Raw genomic sequence first — 19,183 nt, 5'->3', positions numbered from 1 at the left:
TAGTTAAAATAACGAAAATTATTGTATAGGGGTAAGAATATATTAGTTAAATAATGAAAAGTATTGAATATGATGAGTTATGGGTGGTTGGGATAGTAAATAAAGAAAAGAGCTAAGGGTAGAAAAGTAAAAAATCATGTCCAAATATGACAAATGGGACAATTATGTGAATAGACGAAAATTGCAAATGGGACATTTATTTAGAATAGGAGGGAGTATAGTTTAGATTCTTATCTGTAAAAAAATGTATAGTTGAGGTCCTTAATTTAATATTTAACCCCACTAAAAGTAAAGTTTTCTAGTAGAAAAGATAAAAAGTAAAAAAAAAAAAAAATACCCAAGATGTGTGAGTCTAGTGGAATTCCAGGGTAACCTCAAAGCCTCCTAAGGAGGAATTGCGAGGTCCTGGGGTCGATTCCCTAGATGAACACTTTCCTGGGGACCTGACGCCCGGAGAGGGAATAATCCCCGCGGGAAAGAACTCACATGGTACAGCGCGCAGCGGGGTGGGGTCTCAGATCCGGGAGGATTCAACCTCCTCGTCATCAAAAAAAAAAAAAAAAAAAAAAAAAAAAAAAAAAATATCCTAAGGAGGAATTGCGAGTCCCGGTTCGATTCCCTGATGAACACTTTCACTGGGACTGACGTCCGGAGAGGAATAATCCCCGTGGAAAAGAACTCACATGAGTACAGGGCGCCTAAGCGGTGGGGGGTCACAGTGTCCGGGAGGATCCAACCTCCTCGTCAAAAAAAAAAAAAAAAAAAAAAAAAAAAAAAAAGGCGGGGGACAAGAAATGAACGGCGTAGACAAGGAGGTGGTCGGAAGATTGGGTTGGACCTACGTAGCTAACACACGATAATGAACACAAAATCTCATTATAGACGGTACATATTTATCTATAACTAAAGACGGACTAAATACAATACCACATTTTTAATAGAACAAGCAATAAGTGAGATGGCAGGGGTAAAAATTGTCACCACATTCAAACTATTTGACCCATTTTTAATTATAGACGAATATATCCGTTTATAGCAAGACTGTAATCAGAAATACACGTTTAGGCAATCATTCATACAGTTTCTACTACTACTACTACTTGTACCAATCGTAACCGCTTGTCACATGACACATGTCTTTAACTCAATGGTCAACTCCTCCCACGTATGCTATTAGCCTTGGAATTTAATAGGAAGTCTTTGCGACGGGTTAAATATTATTCATGTGGTAGATTAAACAAAATAAATTGCTATTTTCTAGACACTTTACTTTTGTCTTATTTAACCACATGCATAATACTTAATCCGTTGTAATCATGTGACGGATATGTCAGTCGCAAATGAAAAATTTTTGGAATTTAAAGCATTGCTTTTCACCATTTTTTCATTTACTACTCGGTGTATTATTATGTTAAAATCAATTTCATATAAAAAAAATTAAAAAAATGTGAGGTATTTAATAAATAAAAATTTCAAAATGAATAAAATATATCACTGCAATATACTGTTTGTCTTATTTTATTTTAGGGTGTCTCAGTCAATTGTTATCGTTTTTAATTTAAGAATGAACTTGATAAGTAATTTGTTCATTCACTCAATTTGTTCCACTTGTCATTTAGTAATAGGCTTACTCCCCTTTCCTTGGTCTTTGTATCAAAATCAAATCATAATTATTGACCGGGGTGGAGAGAGTATTAATGATGTACTTCCTCCTTTTAAAGTCCAAATCTCTCGTTTGTATTTTTGACACTATTTATGGATGAAGAAAATGTTCATAAGTCTTTCTAATGTATAAGAGAAAATATATTCATGTGAAATTTTATTTGATACGTATTAATAAATAAAATAAGAATATAAAAATTTTATAAGTTGTAACTCAAAATTTAACGTTGCAATATATGTATCGACAAATGTGTAAAAAGTGGGGTATTTGGACTTAAAAAGAGGGAGTATATTTTTAATTTTGTTTATATATTTATGATCAAAATTAACTAGTAGTAGTTTTTCCAAATTCTAGAGGGATTTGTTTTTCCGAATTCTTAAATAAGTTCATTAAGTAGTGTATCATTGTTCTATAATATTTATACCTTTTGATTATTCTTCATCGTGAATAAGGTGGAGAAGCTATTATAAATTCGTTGTACATCGTTGATCGATAATAGTAGTACAGAAGCACTAGTAGACGTAGTACTATAAGTTTTCAAAAAAGAAATTACCTATTATGCCTTAAGTCCCGTCATTTGTTTACTTTTTATTTTGACATAAAAATAAGGAGAGGGAATGTCTTATTATTAAGTAACAAGTGGAAAATTGGTTATGTGGATGATCAAATTAACCTTCAAAAATATTTCCAAAATAAAATGACATTAATTGTCCATTAATCAATTGGATTATCCTCCAATTGTTCTTGAGATCTTTACGTGCATTTCCAGATTTATTATGTTAACAAATTGATAAATTAAATTATCTTATTATTAATTAGTTAATATATATTCCATATTGTAATTAGCATGAAGTCATGAAAGCTATAATTTCAATTTCGTTAATGCTGTTACATCTCTTCTATAAATTGAAATTCAAATTTAAAAAAGAGGGAGTAAATTTGCTAGTTAGGTACTAAATTTGAGTAACACTTTGTGACCTTATCTCATTTTCAAAATGAAATAGATAAATGAGAATTTGTGATTCTTTGCTCATGTAGTCATGTGGTATATAAACAGTGGCGGAACTAAAAGTTTTAGGGGGCACAATTTTTTTTCCTCGGTATTATCTTCAATCTAAAAAGCAATTTTTATATTTTTGAAATTCCTAAACTAATGTTGTATATAGAACAAAATGCAATAATAATTGGTCATTTATGAAATTTTTTTCGTAAAGTAATTTATTTGGAATTTTTCAAAAAATAATATTCTAATCTCTTAATATATAAAACAATTTAGTGCTTATTTTAGCAAATGAGTAAAAGTGGCTCAATGGATGAGATTTGAAAGATAAGATGTTAATTTACGGGGTTCATTTCCAAGCAAATGTTTACAATTAAATTAAAAACTATACCAATTAAATGATCAAAGCGTCTCATTATATACGGGGCATATCCATCTATAGCTATAAACGGGCCAAATATTCACCCACTTTAAGCAAAACGGGCCAAATATCACCATCTACTATAAACGGATATGTGAGAATTTGTGTTTTAGAAGAAGTTTCCAATTCTCAAATCCCAAAAACAAACTACCGTACCTTTTATTCTTAAGCTCATGTGTATGTATATTCATATAATAAAAACAGGAGAATTGCGCTGGCTAACTTCTATTTTGTCCCTCTATTTTATCAGTAGGTCTTCCTTGTGACGGGTCGGATATTGCGACGGGTAATTTGTGAGTGGAAATGGGTAGAGGGGACAAGGTGGGCATCCACCCCATGTGCCCTTGTCTCACCCCCATGGGTTTTGTGTGAGACAATATGGTACCCGTCGCAAGTTTGCAACAGGTATCTCGGTCACAAGGGAGAATTTGTGCTATTTTATACATACATACCACCTCTATTCCAATAGGCGTCCCTTTTATAACTTTTTCCAGCTGACAAGCAAAAATTGGTCCAACAACAAAAACTTGTAATCTAATTAAGGAAAAAAACGTAATATGGAAAGATCAAAGTCGGAGGAAGTTTCGAGCATGGATTTGAAGGAAACTGAGCTCACTCTTGGTTTACCCGGTGGCCCGAATCACCGTGACGTTGATGCCAAATCCGGGACTAAACGAGGGTTTTCTGAGACACTTGATTTGAAGCTTGGTGGTGGAAACAATAAATTCATTTCTAGTGATTTTGATGAAGATATGGCTCACTCTACTGCTCCTAAACCCTCCCCTCCCAAGTAAGCTCATCATTTTCCTTTTCTTTATTGGCTTTTCTTTTTGTTTTCCTTGTACAATTATACAAATATGTCTTACTCTCTATAATATTAGAGGCGTAGCCAGAAACGGAATTTTGGGTAGCATATTTTCTTCTAGTAATTTAATTAGTATCATTGCTAAAACCGCATTTATTGTTCTTCACGCACATATTAAATTGTTAATACGCTAATTAAAAAAGGATTTTCAAGATTATTTATTAATTACCGTAAATATGAGTTTGTATATCAACTTTTCATGATATATTCTCAACAATCTTTCTTTCTTTTTTTTGAAGGAAAATATCAATTCATTAATAAATCGCCAAACGGTACTTACAAGGGATAAGGGATAGGTGTAATCGAAAACAACAAATCTAATAGAAGCCAACGGACAAATTCCTCTCGTAAAACTAGGGATCTCAAAACATGATATGACAATTTGGCTCGTCCTTGTATCACTCTCTTCATATAGCTTTTAAGGGGATCCTTCGTTTGTTTCATTGATGGAGAAAATTTACCTTTTATCGGCACCGTAGATCATCGGCGAATAACACGTATCAATTGTAGAGTCGTATGACAAATCATCAACAAACCGCTCTTATCTATATTTCGGATAAAACAAAACCCTAAAATGATATAAATGACAGAAAAAACTCCGAAATTAAAGACAGACAAACGAATCTCTATAAAAGGGAGACTTTTATTAATGGATTCATAAATTTTCATACTAATAATTGATAAATAAAATTATTGTTGGAGCTTCTCAACAATCTTTTTTTATTAGCTTATTAATACGTTAGGAAAACATTTTAAAAAATTAGATGACACAATTATTGTTTTGTTGTCATAATATGTTGTTTAGTGTTCCTTCTATGACATATAAAAGTCAACTCAAGAAATTCTAGCTGCTGTTCTTTTTGGCTAAAAGAAATTAAATTAAATTCAATTGAACTGAAGTGAATGAAGCTGAACTAAAACGAGCTGAAATTGAGCTAAAAGAAGAGGGCCTAAGTAGTTAATTTAATAATAATAGTTATAGTGAATACTGAGTACTCCATGTCTCCATATGTAGTAAGCTTATAATAATAATGATCGTAAACAAGACGTATCGGTTGTAGTCGAGTCGAGTTTAAAATTGGTTGAATGATGATTTTGCAGGGCACAATTGGTAGGGTGGCCACCAGTAAGAGCAAGCAGGAAAAACGCAATGAAGAGCTGCAAGTACGTAAAGGTAGCAGTCGACGGAGCCCCGTTTTTAAGGAAAGTGGATCTTGAATTATACACAAGTTATCAACAACTTTTGAAGGCTATGGAAGACATGTTCTCTTGTTTTACCATCCGTATGTAGACAATTATTCTCTTTGCTTTATTTTGCATAATCCATATTATAATCATATTTAATTGGATTTATATCAGGTAATTTGTTTAATGATGGGAAGCTAATGGGTGCTGTAAATGGGTCCGAATATGTACCAACTTATGAGGACAAAGATGGGGACTGGATGATGGTTGGAGATGTTCCCTGGAAGTATGTCTCCTCTCTCTTTTTTTTTTTTTTTAAAATTAAATTAGTGCTTATGTTGATAATTATTTTTATAAGCGGCTACTTTTCTTTAAGACCGTCTTAAACTTACAACATAGTCCCTATAAATAAATAAAACCACCTTGCATGAGAAAGTTGTAAGTCTTTTAAGACCGAAGTTGTAAGTCTTTTAAGACCGTCTCATATTTGTAAGTACATACTCAGAATTTTGATCTCCTAGAGGCAGGCAATAAGGAGGAAAACATGGAGGGATATTTTTTAATATATTTATTAAAATTAAATTAATTAGTTTCTTATGATTTGTGCAGAATGTTTGTTGAATCGTGTAAGAGAATTCGGCTGATGAAGGGCTCTGAAGCAATTGGATTAGGTAACATCTCGTCATTTGGTTGGTTATTACTCTAGATTAACTCATTAAAATTACAACCCATCTTGCTTGAATTTGTGTTAAAATTATTATGCAAAAAGTCTAATCTACTTTTTTTTTTTTTTTTTTTTTTTTTGTTATGTATTCCTCTGCAGGACAAAGAACTTTATCTAAGGCAGAATAAATGAATTATTTGCCAAAGTCAAGTCTAAGCTGGCATGGTTTAATATTGATTGATTAATCGGAGAAAAGAAGAAAAGTTGGTCCACCTAGAATGGTTGAAATGTCGATTTATAGAATACATTAGTATTTTCCTTCTCGATCGGATTATTAGAAGGTCGGATTTTGGTTTGGACTTGAACCGATGTCACTAGAGATTAAGGGCGGTTTGATCAGTTTTTATTTATGCATAATTGCTAGGTTAAGGGTTCTCCCCATAGATATGGATGTGCTAAGGAAGCGAAATATATACGAAGTAACTTATTGTGAGTCAACCACTCAATGGTTAGCATTTAGGTTATAATTCATACTATATGTATTGAAAGTTTGGAACTTCTTGTTAACTATCGCTTGCTTTCTTGTTCTTGGAAAATCTTTTTTCCATTTGTTTGCCTTTTCTTTAAATATTCAAATAATAGCCACATGTACGTAGACTTGTCAAGTTCTGACCTGACTCTACCCGTTTTTTGTACTCTAATTACAAAAAAAGTTGAAACATTAACAAGATTAAGGTTTTGTATCTGAGACACAAGGGCCATTTACAATGTACAACTAATTTCTCTCTCACGATTCGAAATTCTTCTCTAGCAATTTGAATAAAAGTGTGAAAAAGATTGAACCGAGGGACTACTTTTTTAGCAAAAAGTAGATATAATCGAGGGAACTCTAGGGCACTGTGCGTCGAAGATTCACAAATTAGTATCTCGGAGGCCTTATCATTGTACAATTAATCAAATTCGAGTAGATTAATGTACAAAGTTTTGAGTATTACACAGGAGCTCAAATGAATATGAACAGAAAATATCTATACAGCGAATACAATAATACAAATTTACAAGAACAAACACAATCTAGTTTGCAAGAATGGGGTTCCTTCCTTCATCTATTTCAATGACGAGTGTACGTTTTCGATCTGACCCACTTGGTCCTTCCGAGTACAGTGTTGGCAGGTAAGCCTTGTATGCCGGTAGGTAACGCGAAACAAAATCCATCACCTGAGAAGTCCACTACAAATTCTCAACAGAGGAAACTTTTCATATTGCAGAAAAAATTACACTCTTTTTTTTGGGGTGAAGGAGTAATAAAATCAAATTTGAGGTTTATGGGTTTTGAATCCTAGTAATTAGAATAGGAAACTTAATGAATCTTGTTTCCAAACACTTGCACTTGCGCACACCAACTGACGCTGTATTTCTCATTTCGTAATTGAAATAATGACTGGGTATATATACAACCATCTCATTGTCTCAAACAAGATTTCATTAATGAGTAAAAATGTCGAAAACAGTGTATGTGAATCCCACCTCATCGTCGGTCATTGTTGATTTTCCATCGGCTCTCATGGCCTGTTCTGCCTGTAAATTCACAAAAACTTGTTTCCTATTCTCTTCATAGATAACAATGTCAAAGAAGTGCAAAACGAGAAGAAAGAGAAACCTGAAGCCTCCACTGATAGACGCAGCTTGGGTCTTTGATCTTGATGACAATCCACGCATTTATAAACTTGTCCCATGCATCATAATAAGCTTGTAGATTTTTATTTACAATCTCTAGCTGCATCAATGAGAATCCATACCGACTAGAATCATGAAATGGCTGACAAAGGTGGAAAACGTACAGCATTTGTCATATATCAGAGAGTTAACCTGTGGATCAACAGCTTTGACTGCTTCATCTGGAAGAGGCTTAAAACCGAGCATCCAGCCCTCAAACAATATAGCCTAAACAGGCAACATAACACAATTAAGCAATGTCAGCATATTGAATAAGTAGGACAAATCTTATTTAAATAAAACTATATAATTATAAACAAGTATTGTAGATTTTTCATCTCCAATGGGACCAAGAACTCGCAATTTTTTGGCCTCAAATATGATCAAGTCAATAAAAATGGATTACTTTATCGGTGTGTCATAAATTGTGACATAGCACAAAGGTCTATGCAGCTCACGATGCAGTTTTCATAATGATCATCTGGAAACAAGTACTCCCTCTATTTTCTTAAATTAACCCCATGGGTCCACAGTTTCCCTCACAAAAAGTGGCCAATGGGGCTAATTCACAAAAATGGAGAGAGAGATATCTTTTTAACATGAGAGTAGGGCTGATATAGTCGATCCTCCTTACTCTGTCATTGGCAGAATCACTTGAGACATTGGGGTAATGTTGTGTACATATGATTGTAGAATGTACATTTTTTTCAGTAATGTATATTGCTGGAGTTTGATTCCATATTTCCAATGGAGCCAAAGATTCATTACTCTTTGGTTCTGGATTCTGATGGAATAAAGCAAAATGGCTCACTAAAGTGGCTCCGCTTCTTTCTCTTGTGAAGTAGTGGTCCTTCGATGCAGTTCTCGACGCAATTTTCATCTTGGGTCATTCGGAAACAGCCTCTTTGTGTTGCTAACACAAGGTTAAGGCTGCGTACATCCGACCCCCCCTTACCCCGCAATTTGCGGGAGCCATTGAGGCACTGGGGTGGGGTAATGTTGTTGTTGTATATTGCTGGAGTTTCCTTCTCACTTTTTTTATCTTTACTTGTGTACTGTTCTTTATCATGCTCTCTTTATCATTCTTTCCTTGTTTTAGTCTATTTTTTTTTTTATTATTATATTAGCTACCGTTAAAGCTTTTAGAACCGCAAATCATTTTGAGACTAAAGATCTGACTATATTTGTAGAGTAGAAAATTCGGATAAAACCCAGAAATTGGAGGAACGGCTTGCATAGATGATGCAGAATGACCTACAAAGTTTATTCAAGAATCATAATGATATCTACAGAATTGGCAGATGGAAAAAATTAGTGGTTAAAAAAAACTCCAAATAAGGTTTAAATTATGTTTGAATCAGGAGTTTAATTCAAGTAGCCAACCAAACTTGTTGCCTTGTTGGTACATTTCTAGCTGAAATTTGCAGTATTTAACTGAATAAATTTGAAGCTTCAAAGGTGCAATGCTGCAACGAAACTTTACTTCCCTGTGACTACTTTCTTGATAGCTTTAGTGTTGGACTCGAACCTATATAGAAACCTTATATCAGATGGTTCGAGCCTCATTTTTTTTGTAGCAACAGTAGAACCCAAAACCTTGGCGGGAAAGTTGTTATTTTTTCTAATGATTTTTATTTTGTTAACTTTCTTAATTATTCCTAGGGTTCCTCTTTTTCTCTTGCACTGCCTTGATCTAAGTTTCTCTAGTTTATTTTAACTCATTGTTACGATGGTTGTTTTGATGGGTCACCAAACTATAGTTTTCTAAGTTTCTTTCTTAGTTTGAAGAGGTGCATGGCGCACTGAAGGCAACGAGGCGCAAAGCACGTGCTTTTTGGACACGAGACATCCTATTTTTAGTAAAAAAAATTGTATTTTCCAAAAAACAATTGGGCAACAAAACCTTCTTTTAGGAATTTTCATGTTGGCTAACATGTAAAGGAGTAAAAGTTAGGAATAATGCGTACTAGGAATCGTGTTAAGTGAGCCTCATCAAAAAGGCACACCCAAAATGCACCCGAGGTGTTTTGGCTAGTGCTCATCCAAGACACGCCTTAGGCGCACTCGAGGTACGCTTTTTAAAACTAAGGTAATTTCTTTATACTCCCTCTGTCCCGGTCATTCGTTGTCCTTTTCCATTTTGGGGTGTCTCAGTCATTTATTGTACTTTCGATTTTAAGAATGAATTTGATGAGTAATTTGATCATTCACACTAAATTCATTCCACTTGTCATTTAGTAATTGGCCCCCTCCCATTTCCTTGGTCTTTGTGCCAAAACCAAAGGACAACAAATGATCGGGACGGAGGGAGTATATGAGAACTACCCACTCACCCAAAAACTTGAAAAAGCAATAAAGGTCAAAAGCAATCACAGAAAATCTCCACCAAGTACATTGACATGAATTGGCATCTGAGTATCAAGACAGAAAGAGAAGTAGAGAACTACTTACTGTCAATGGCCCTTCAACTTCTGTCCATGTTGAAGGATCCGCTCTGTCGCCTCTCCCATTAAATGCAGACTGCACATAGTTTAATTGACTTCAAACAAGATTTAAAATAGAGAAGTGGAGGTAACTGCAAGTCATTTTAGTACTTACTTTATCATACCGTGGTATCTTCATCTTCATACCTGAAATATTTCAACTTTCATTGGAGTTAAAATATATGTTATGGAAGGATCCAAACAATAAAGAGTAGAGAAGTAGAAGCATGTGATGTCAAAGACGGAATGACTTTTCCTACATGAGAGTTAAGACCTTGCCGTGTTGCGCAGCACAGAGAGGGAGGATGATAAATAGCATTCATATGCACTTGAACCAACAAGTGATTGTCTCCAAACACTTGCACTTGCATGCACCGACAGACAAGCGATAACAGAAAAACTTGGCAAACCTATCCAAAGACCAGAAATGTAGAGTAATACCTTCCTTATTTAGCTTGGTCAAGGCTGTAATTGTTTCAACGGATAGCGAAAGATCATGGCTACCAGCATTTCCACGGAACTGGAATTAGAGATTTAGCATAATAAGTGCACAAACATTCACACTCAGAAAGTTGACTATTCATGGTGATCACTACCTCCAGAAGTCTATTCCCTGGATTTGCTTCTCTTACTTTAGCCTACATTTTGCATGGAAGTTCTATCAGCAGACGGCAACAAGATTCAGACTTCAAAAAGGGCATTAAAGCATATACCTGTCCTTCAGCCGTCAAATAGAAATCGTCAATGGATATCGTAGCACAATTCCTAGCACAATTTCATGTCATCAGTTTGATAAACATATCGCCATGGTCATTTAAATTAAATTTCTGATCTGCAGCAATTTACCTGCCGCTTTCATAGAAAAGAAAATTAAGAGCATATACAAGTGTTGTCTTCCCGCAACCCTGTGGAGCGCTAAATCCTATCTGCAAAAGAGTCTAACTTCAGACAGCAGGCCTGAAAATTTTATAACATGTACTTCCTTATAGTAATAAAATAAACAAGACACAACACCAGTTTGCTACAAAAGGTAGGCAACATGAAACAGATGATGACAGAGTCCTTATATACAAAACAGCAACAAAAGGAAATGTATATAATATTACCATCAAAGGAGGAAGATCCTCTCCATCCTTGAACGTTGATGCATGTTGAGAGATTTGATTTTCACACCATAAGAAGACAGGTATATAGTAATGGAAGATTCTGACTTTCTGTGCATCATTTAGTTTAAATTCGTTGAGCTGAAATAGTCTACAAAGTTGTGATCCACAAGTTAACCATCTATCTATTGACTCGCCAATATTTTCGCGGGTCAAGCCTACTTTATTTAAAAGTGGACCTGAACATATAAATTCATAAAGGTCCTGTACAGAGGTAACGGCCACCGAAGTTGGTGGAACAGCCGAGTAAATATAGCTCTGTCTTCTTGCATTGCTGTACATGTTTATATGGCTGGTATACCCGATCTCCTCTATACATGAACAGCGGCATCCTGCAGACATAATTTACCACCGAACAAAAAGTTAAAAGTATGAAAATCAATATACAAACAAGCCATTTTCCGTAACAGAAGCCACAAGTCTTCCCCAATCTCCCTCCCTCCTCTCCCCATCCCTGAAAACTACAGCCGTGTTGGCGTCCTTGTACAAAATCCGGTAATAGAACAATTTTAGATCATTATTTCTTCTCCACCTCAAACAATTGACCGTTAGATGGTTGTGGAACAAAATCCGGATCATTCAGAGGAAATGAAAGGCAAAAAAGAGGGGAAGAAATGGAAAGGATTCAAATTGTCAAGCAAGTACAACCATTTCCTTAATTTGTTTTTGGTTTTTTTCCTGGTTTTTTAGGAAAGGGAAAGGCCATGGTTTGGATGGGGAGACGTACGGTACGCAAAATAATGTACGTAGTCTGTTCGACCGGATGCCCGATTTTATATCTATACGGAGCATATATATTGCTTAATAGATTTGCTATGCTGACTGCTAGTATATATACTCAGTTCTCCGCAACTATCTAAAAGCAGAATATGTAACAGAAACACATGCACATACTCTACAAAATCCTGATACCCACATTTTAATCTCTTGTCAATTCCCAAAACTGAATCAATTTTCCTAAAAATGAACAATTTAGCATACTTGGATTCTTCAGTTCCTGTCCCTCAATCAAATAATCAGCAATCACCTAAATATGTAGCTAAATTACTGAAAATTAAAGAAAAGACAAGAGAAATGGGAAATTGAACAGCATTACTCAATCAATCAAAAATGACCTGAAGAAGGAAAAGAAGCGGAAGGCGAGAAATGAAAAGGTGAGTTAATAGGCGAAGAAATGAAGGGTCTGTTAGTGAAAAGATCAGGGGATGAGGATGGCGACTTCAACGCGGGAGATAAGATGTTGAGCACGTTCGCCATTGATGATGCACCTTTCTCACTTTATCTCTCTCTATTTATTTTATTTTATTTTATTTTATTTATTTAATCTCTATATCTCTATCTGTCTCATGTGGTAATGTTGTTGAGTGGGCGATGAATGATGATAGAGTGAGTGATGAATGATGATGTGGGTCTTGGCCTCCACAAATTTGCCCAGGAACCTTCCAACTTGTATTTATGCTTTACGCCCTACATTCTCTACTACCATCCCTACTATCACACTCCTTTTTTTGTCTCATGTGTACCGTATTGACTAAAATATTTGCGAAAATCAACACCCTTTTAAAACCTCAAAATATATTACTCCGTATCACACTTTAGTTGATCGCATGTATATCGTTTTAAACTTGGTAAGATTATAGCAACTCTTTTAAGAATATGTATATCAATAAGATGATAACACAGATAATTTGAGTGTTATAAATAAAAAATTAATATTTTGACTTTTTATCACTCCTCAAACTCATAACATTTACTCACATTTGTTTATAAAAGAGCCGTTGCACGTAGGGTGAGCAAGTTTAGGTCCGGGCCGGAAAATGGACCGGACCGGACCATTTGGTCTGGACCAAACCCGGACCGAATTTTTTAGGTCCGGTCCTCGGTCCTCATTTTTTGAGTTTTCGGTCCGGTCCGGACCAAACCCGGATATTTTAGGTCCGGACCAAATGGACCGAATTTTATGTTTCTAAAGACTATCATTAGAATATTTTAAACTAAATTACCATTTTATCTTCACGAGACAATATAAATTAATATTGAGTATTTTTTTCTCAAAAACAATCGTCTAATTATTCATCGACATTTAATTTAGTGAAACTTAAATGTAATTATCATACACGAAATAGTGAAAGAATTAGTTCTAGGTCCATTTCGGTCTAAGACCGGACCGGACCGAATATTTCGGGTTTGGTCCGGTCCAAGACCGAAAGTTTTAGGTCCGGTCTTCGGTCCACAAAAATTTTATTTTCGGTCTTCGGTCCGGTCCGGTTTGGTCCGATCCGGTCAGGTCTTGGACCGATGCTCAGCCCTAGTTGCAAGCAACTGTCGCATATCTTCATCAAACATGGCAACAATCTAAAGTTTCCATCCTTATTTATTTTATAGTTGTTGCCCTTGATTTCTTCCGTAAATAAGTTATAGCCTTAGTGTATATAAACTAATACAACCTTTGTAATTATACACAATTCCGAGATTCAATAATGCAATATACGATTTACCCAATATATGATTTCTAATAAGGTATCAGAGCCCAAGGTTTAGTCCTTGGTTGTGAGGCGAAGACGGGTCCGAAAAGCGACGACGTTCCCGCCCAACGAAACAGGTTCGAAAAATAACGACTTTCCTGTCGATCGATCGAAAAGGAGACCTTACATGAGAGGGGCCGTGTGAAAAATCACATGTAGGTCTCCTGCTTCTGATCTTTCATCGTTTTTCTGCCGCCTTACACAAATTTCTTCAATTTTTTTCTGTCTCTTAATGACGAATTCCGAAGATACGAAACTCGAAACTCGAAACACAAAACACACAATCAATTTCCATTGTCACTGATGCGTGTCTAAAATATGATGTTTCACACCTTATTCTACACGCATTTCAGAGCTCAAATGTGCAATATATGCCATTATTTCCCTATTTTCCTCTACTTTCGTGTTTTTGTCTATTATTGCAGAAATATGAAGAATTGAGCGGAAATCGAGCCGAATCCGTCCCTAAGTAATTGACATTGCATTTGACATGAAGTATTGACTCGAGGAATGAGCTTGGTGCGCGTTTTAAGGCCTAAAGATAGCAAAAGCACGGGTGCGTACGAGTTTAAAATGCAAAGAAGCACTTCACAATATTGCAGCCTGTTTCATATGGCAATATCTCGAGTTCTAGAGCTGATAATCAAGTGATTCCAATTGGAGGTGAAAGCTTATTCTCTTAGCTTTCCAACGCCGTGTAGAACGCCTTATTTGACCAAGTAACGAAGAAACGGCAGCTGTTTTAAGATCGGTGCGCGCTGCAGAATTCGTCAGAATGCACTCTTTGTCACACAACCTTGGTCGATCGACCGATGCTTATGGTCGATCGACCAGAGCACGAGATCAGAAGCTACTGTTCAGTATAGGTTGGTCGATCGACTGGGCAACTTGGTCGATCGACCAAGTTCTGAGCGATCTGGATTAAACATAAAGATCGAGAAATACAAAGCCCAAAGCTATATTAGGTTTAGAGATTTAGTTACGTTAGTTTGCTATATAATGTAACCTGACTAAGAACTTTAATCATCAAGTTTTTATCTAAGTTTTACATCTAGTTTTCATTCAGTTCTTTATCAAATAATTAGGGTTCGGGATATTGCTTTCATTCGGTCTTTTAATCTTTCCGTACCATTCATCTTCGCGGTATTTTTCCTCTGCTTATTTTCAGTTTCATTACTTTATCGCTCATAGTATAGAATTGTTAGTTAGTCTCCCGAAACCATAATCATCGTTTTATGCTAGCCTTTCGTTTCATCAATTTAAGCATGAATTCTTCTGTTTATTTTGTTGATTTTATTGTTGCCTTTAATTTTAGTATGAGTAGCTAAATTGCTTGTGCTAGGATGTAGGGGAATTATAGTGTAGGCGGCGTAGAATAAATTGGATTGAATCGCATGTCGATCGATCGATCGCTATGCTTGGTCGATCGACCCGACCACGTGAGGTTTTGCTTTCGTTTTAATTGTTTTAATTGTTTATTCGACGAATCGAGTGCACACGACTAGTTGAATGTTTAGGATTTGACTGACCCATTAGATCGAGAGATAGGGACAGTTGTTAGATCACCAATTAAAATGACTAAACTATGCTGAGATCGAAAGATAGGTAAAGTTTAGATTGTAAGTCACTTTTCAGGACGAGAGTCGTATTAGTGATATTAGGGACTTATAGCGAGGTCGAAAGATGCTATTTGTTAAGAGTGGACCGAGAGGACCTCTTTATTTCCCGCCTCATGTGTTTTGATTTAGACCTGTTTAGTATGCTGCCGCCGAAACTATAGTAAACCGATCATCCTTGCACCCCTTTTTATATCTGTCTTATTCACGTATTTAGTTTATTGTCTTTGTTTGTTATTAGCTGTAGACCAAATCAAATCAACCCCATACCTGTTACCGTAGACTAAATTAGACAATTAGAAATTACATTCGCCTCCTTGTGGTTCGACCCTGTTACCACTAGCCTAGGTTAGTTTTAATAGGAAATTATAAATCTTATTTTTGGTACTCACAGCGACGGGTATCAGTCACCGTCGAACATCTGGTCATAACATCTCGCAAGTTTCGTTCAATGATCAGAATTACGATGAATGGTCTCGAGCCTTTCGCCTCGCTCTCCTCGCCAAAGGGTTGCTAGGGTATATTGACGGGACCATTCTCAAACTGACTGATCCAACCGTTTCTCTTGACTCGTGGTGGTCCACAAACGCTCTTGTCTCGTCCTGGATCCTTAACACTATCATTCCCGAACTTCGAAAAACGATCTCCCTCCGGGACGAGGCGAGAAAACTCTGGAATGACATAAAACAGAGGTTTTCTGTTGCCAATGAAGCAAGAATTTATCAGTTAGAGGCGGAAAGATCGCCTCTAAACAAGGACCAACCGAATGTCTAATGGCGTACCATGGTCGTATTCAGAAGCTTTGGGACGATCTCACCGAAATCGATGCTCTTCCTACCTGTACGTGCAATCCATGTACCTGTAATATGGTAAGTCTTTTCGACCTTCAACGCGAAAATAAACGGGTACGTGACTTCTTGATGGGTTTAGATGCTCGGTTTGAAAACACTCGCTCTAATATTCTAGCTATTGATCCCCTTCTCAACATGAATTTAATTTGTAATCGTCTCCTTCAAGATGAAGGGGTACGGACCAATACTGTTGCGATACCCGATAATCGTCCCGACACTATGGTCTTTGCTGCTCGGGTTGGCCAAGGGAGTCGTGGTCGGGGGGAAATCGTGAGTATAGGGCTGACACACGGGTCACTGACCCTTCTGAAAAAAATAATACCGATAATACGGCCAAACCTTTTTGTATTGCTTGTCGAAGATCAGGTCACATTCTCAAAACTTGTTTCCGTGTCACCGGAAATTTTCCTGATTGGTGGGGTGATAGACCTCGCGACGGTATTTACATAAGCCCTTATGCAACCGATATGAGTAAGGCCATTTTTGTCCCGGATCCTCGTGACGAAGGACCTCTGATCGCAACACTAAACCACCACGGGCTCATATGATGGCTGAAAACAATACTAGTGTGGCTGGAAACAATACTGGTGCAAGCTCTTCCACGAGTACTCCTGGAGGAATTGATTTTAATAATCTGTCAGCTGCGAAAAAAGGCTGATTTAACACGTCTATGGGAGTCTCACAAGACCGCTTCCAATGACCGTCTCAATGGTAATGTCGTTCTTTTTACTTCTTGGATTATTGACACAGCTGCATCCCATCATATGTCGGGATGTGTGACTCATTTTTTTAATCTTCGAAACATTACACCTTTATCTGTGGGACTTCCTAATGGCGATCTCACAATCGCGACACAATGCGGTGACATTATTTTATCTCCTCGTCTTACTCTTAAAAATGTTTTATATGCTGCTCATTTAAATTGCCATTTAATTTCCGTTTCTAGCTTACTTCTTGACGACTCGTTAACAATTCAATTTTCTCAAAAAATTTGTCTCATCCAGGACAGTTCCTCGAAGATGGTGATTGGTGCAGGTGAGCAACGTGAGGGGCTCTACTATCTTAAAGGTGTCCGAGACGATGGAGTTAAAGCTTACATGGTAGGCAATGCTGACACGGTCGAACTTTGACACCGAAGGTTGGGGCATCCATCCTCCCATATTTCTCGTTTTCTTCCTTTTTTTAATAATAAAACTTCTACCCGTACTATTGATGCTTTTCATAGCAAAACTTGTGATATTTGTTTACGTGCGAAACAAACTCGCGAACATTTTCCGTTAAGTTTGAATAATGCTGCTTCTCCGTTTGAATTAATTCATTGCGATCTTTGGGGTCTGATACTGTCGTTTTATACCAAAAATAAACCTAATTAAAACTAACAAGAAGCTAGTGATAAGCAGGGTCGATCTCCACAGGGAGGCAAGATATATGGTAAAGGTCCGTCTATTTGGTCACAAATGGGGGTTTTGAATTTTGGTTTCTAAACTAATAAAAGATTAAAGGAAAGAGCAGTAAAGAGAGAGCAATAAAAGTGGGAAAATGTAAATAAGATGATCAAATAAGAGAAAGCATGCCAGGATTTCGGTTCACCATGGTAGTCTATCGACTCAGCTGCAAATAGCCTAGACAATATACTGTGAGACGGATACAGGAAAGGTCCTTCCGGTCCACTTTCTATCCTAGATTTCTACTAACTTAACTTCCGTCCTTATTAGGGTAGTCTACTGTTCATAGCAGGTCTATTTAATCCAATCTTCCGATCCAGGAGTAAATTTAACCAGATTAAAGGTAACTTAGAAGCGTGCACTCAACTAAGTCGATATTATAGTTAAATTGCCATGGGTACAGATTCTCACAAATAAATCATCTAGTCTATTCGCTACATCGTCATAATCCTACCATGGATTCCCTAATCCCGACATGAAAGAATTTAGCTACTCATATTACTAGTGATGTCAACAATAATAATAATGAATATACTAATTAGAGACATATTGAAATAACAATAATTATGCATAAGATGAATTAGGGCAGAAATTAAGATGGAGAGAAATAAGAATTAAAGCAACAAATAAATAGATTATTATTAAGAGAAGAAAAGTGATTACAGTCTCAAGCAATCCGGCGTAGAGAACAATCCAAATCCAAGCAAGAGATTAAAGGAAGAGTTAACAGTAGTAAAATGAAAGAGAGATTAAGAGAGTTCTTAAGATGAATGAATGTGGACGCGGGCCACGGGGGCGCTTGGGAACAAGCGTTTGCATTTGTGGAGTCGCCACCAATTTATTGTGGAAAATTGGAAACCGTTCGAATACCTCGTGCCATGTCAAGACACAAAGTAGTGACATGAACACCAAGAACTCGTTACCCTTAGCATTCTATGTCTAGAATGACTCTCGTGGATGCCAATGAACACGGATGTTCACAGAGATCTGGAGTAAGGGGTGAGGGTACGTATTAGGAAGCTCTTTTGATCGAACACCTAATACCGCCCGCCTCGATAGCGGCCTCTACTAATGATTAGGGAAGTTGTCTATACTCGATATGTTGTTGATTATATGCATGCAATGCAACAAACAAATAGATTAATCCTAGCATGTGAGAATTAACTAAGTCGGTTATCACGTAATTTGACATACAATTAATGTCGAAGTAGGAATTTAAGATCGATTACATGTGAAAACGTACAAGCGATACAATGAAATAAATACAATAATAAATACAATAAAGAAAAATTACAATAATTGCATTGGATTTATTGATTTATGTCGAAAATATATCTAAAACGGATGGTTTTAGAAAAGAAAGAATAAATAAATAAACAAACAGATTATTAGTGATAATACGATTAATAGCAAATTAAATACGTAATTAAACTAGGTCAAAGCAGAAACGGGAGTTCAGGGACAGAAATCAACCGGGAACAGGCGCAGCAGAGCTGCGTCCCTTGGAAGAGTCGCAGCAGTCGCTGCGTCTGTTCCTGGGTTGAGTTCTGGCTGTGAAGCCGAAACCGCAACTCGTTAATGTTCGT

At 36.4% G+C, this 19,183-nt stretch overlaps 2 protein-coding genes across 2 annotated transcripts; one reads left to right on the top strand and one right to left on the bottom strand.

Annotated features, from left to right (window-relative positions):
* Positions 1-3,501: 3,501 nt before the first annotated feature.
* On the top strand, positions 3,502-6,394 carry LOC141599746 (auxin-responsive protein IAA14). The gene is made up of 5 exons (XM_074419854.1): positions 3,502-3,874; positions 5,051-5,232; positions 5,309-5,420; positions 5,744-5,805; positions 5,958-6,394. Exons 1-5 carry the CDS (start codon positions 3,642-3,644, stop codon positions 5,984-5,986), a joined length of 618 nt encoding a protein of 205 aa, XP_074275955.1. The 5' UTR covers positions 3,502-3,641; the 3' UTR covers positions 5,987-6,394.
* A 241-nt stretch (positions 6,395-6,635) lies between these two features.
* Positions 6,636-12,686, bottom strand: LOC141599745 (D-glycerate 3-kinase, chloroplastic). Its single transcript, XM_074419853.1, has 12 exons — positions 12,276-12,686; positions 11,104-11,492; positions 10,844-10,923; positions 10,711-10,762; positions 10,594-10,635; positions 10,439-10,517; positions 10,113-10,144; positions 9,966-10,034; positions 7,668-7,742; positions 7,459-7,575; positions 7,326-7,376; positions 6,636-7,016 (listed from the first exon to the last, which is right to left on the bottom strand). The coding sequence occupies exons 1-12, from the start codon at positions 12,415-12,417 to the stop codon at positions 6,873-6,875; spliced, it is 1,272 nt and encodes a 423-aa protein (XP_074275954.1). The 5' UTR covers positions 12,418-12,686; the 3' UTR covers positions 6,636-6,872.
* Positions 12,687-19,183: the final 6,497 nt, after the last annotated feature.

Source organism: Silene latifolia, chromosome 9 (assembly GCF_048544455.1).
Source record: "Silene latifolia isolate original U9 population chromosome 9, ASM4854445v1, whole genome shotgun sequence".
NCBI classification, from domain to species: domain Eukaryota; kingdom Viridiplantae; phylum Streptophyta; class Magnoliopsida; order Caryophyllales; family Caryophyllaceae; genus Silene; species Silene latifolia.
Note: the sequence above shows the minus strand (reverse complement) of the source record. Positions and strands in the feature narration are given on the sequence as shown.

Bases quoted from the DNA above. Each gene is read 5' to 3' on its own strand.
- LOC141599746 (XM_074419854.1), top strand. From the start codon at position 3,642: ATGGAAAGATCAAAGTCGGAGGAAGTTTCGAGCATGGATTTGAAGGAA. The intron at 5,233-5,308 runs GTATGTAGACAA...GATTTATATCAG, and splicing joins GTTCTCTTGTTTTACCATCC to GTAATTTGTTTAATGATGGG. The intron at 5,421-5,743 runs GTATGTCTCCTC...TGATTTGTGCAG, and splicing joins GTTGGAGATGTTCCCTGGAA to AATGTTTGTTGAATCGTGTA.
- LOC141599745 (XM_074419853.1), bottom strand. From the start codon at position 12,417: ATGGCGAACGTGCTCAACATCTTATCTCCCGCGTTGAAGTCGCCATCC. The intron at 10,763-10,843 runs GTAAATTGCTGC...AAATTGTGCTAG, and splicing joins CTTTTCTATGAAAGCGGCAG to GAATTGTGCTACGATATCCA. The intron at 10,145-10,438 runs GTATTACTCTAC...GAAATATTTCAG, and splicing joins GACCAAGCTAAATAAGGAAG to GTATGAAGATGAAGATACCA.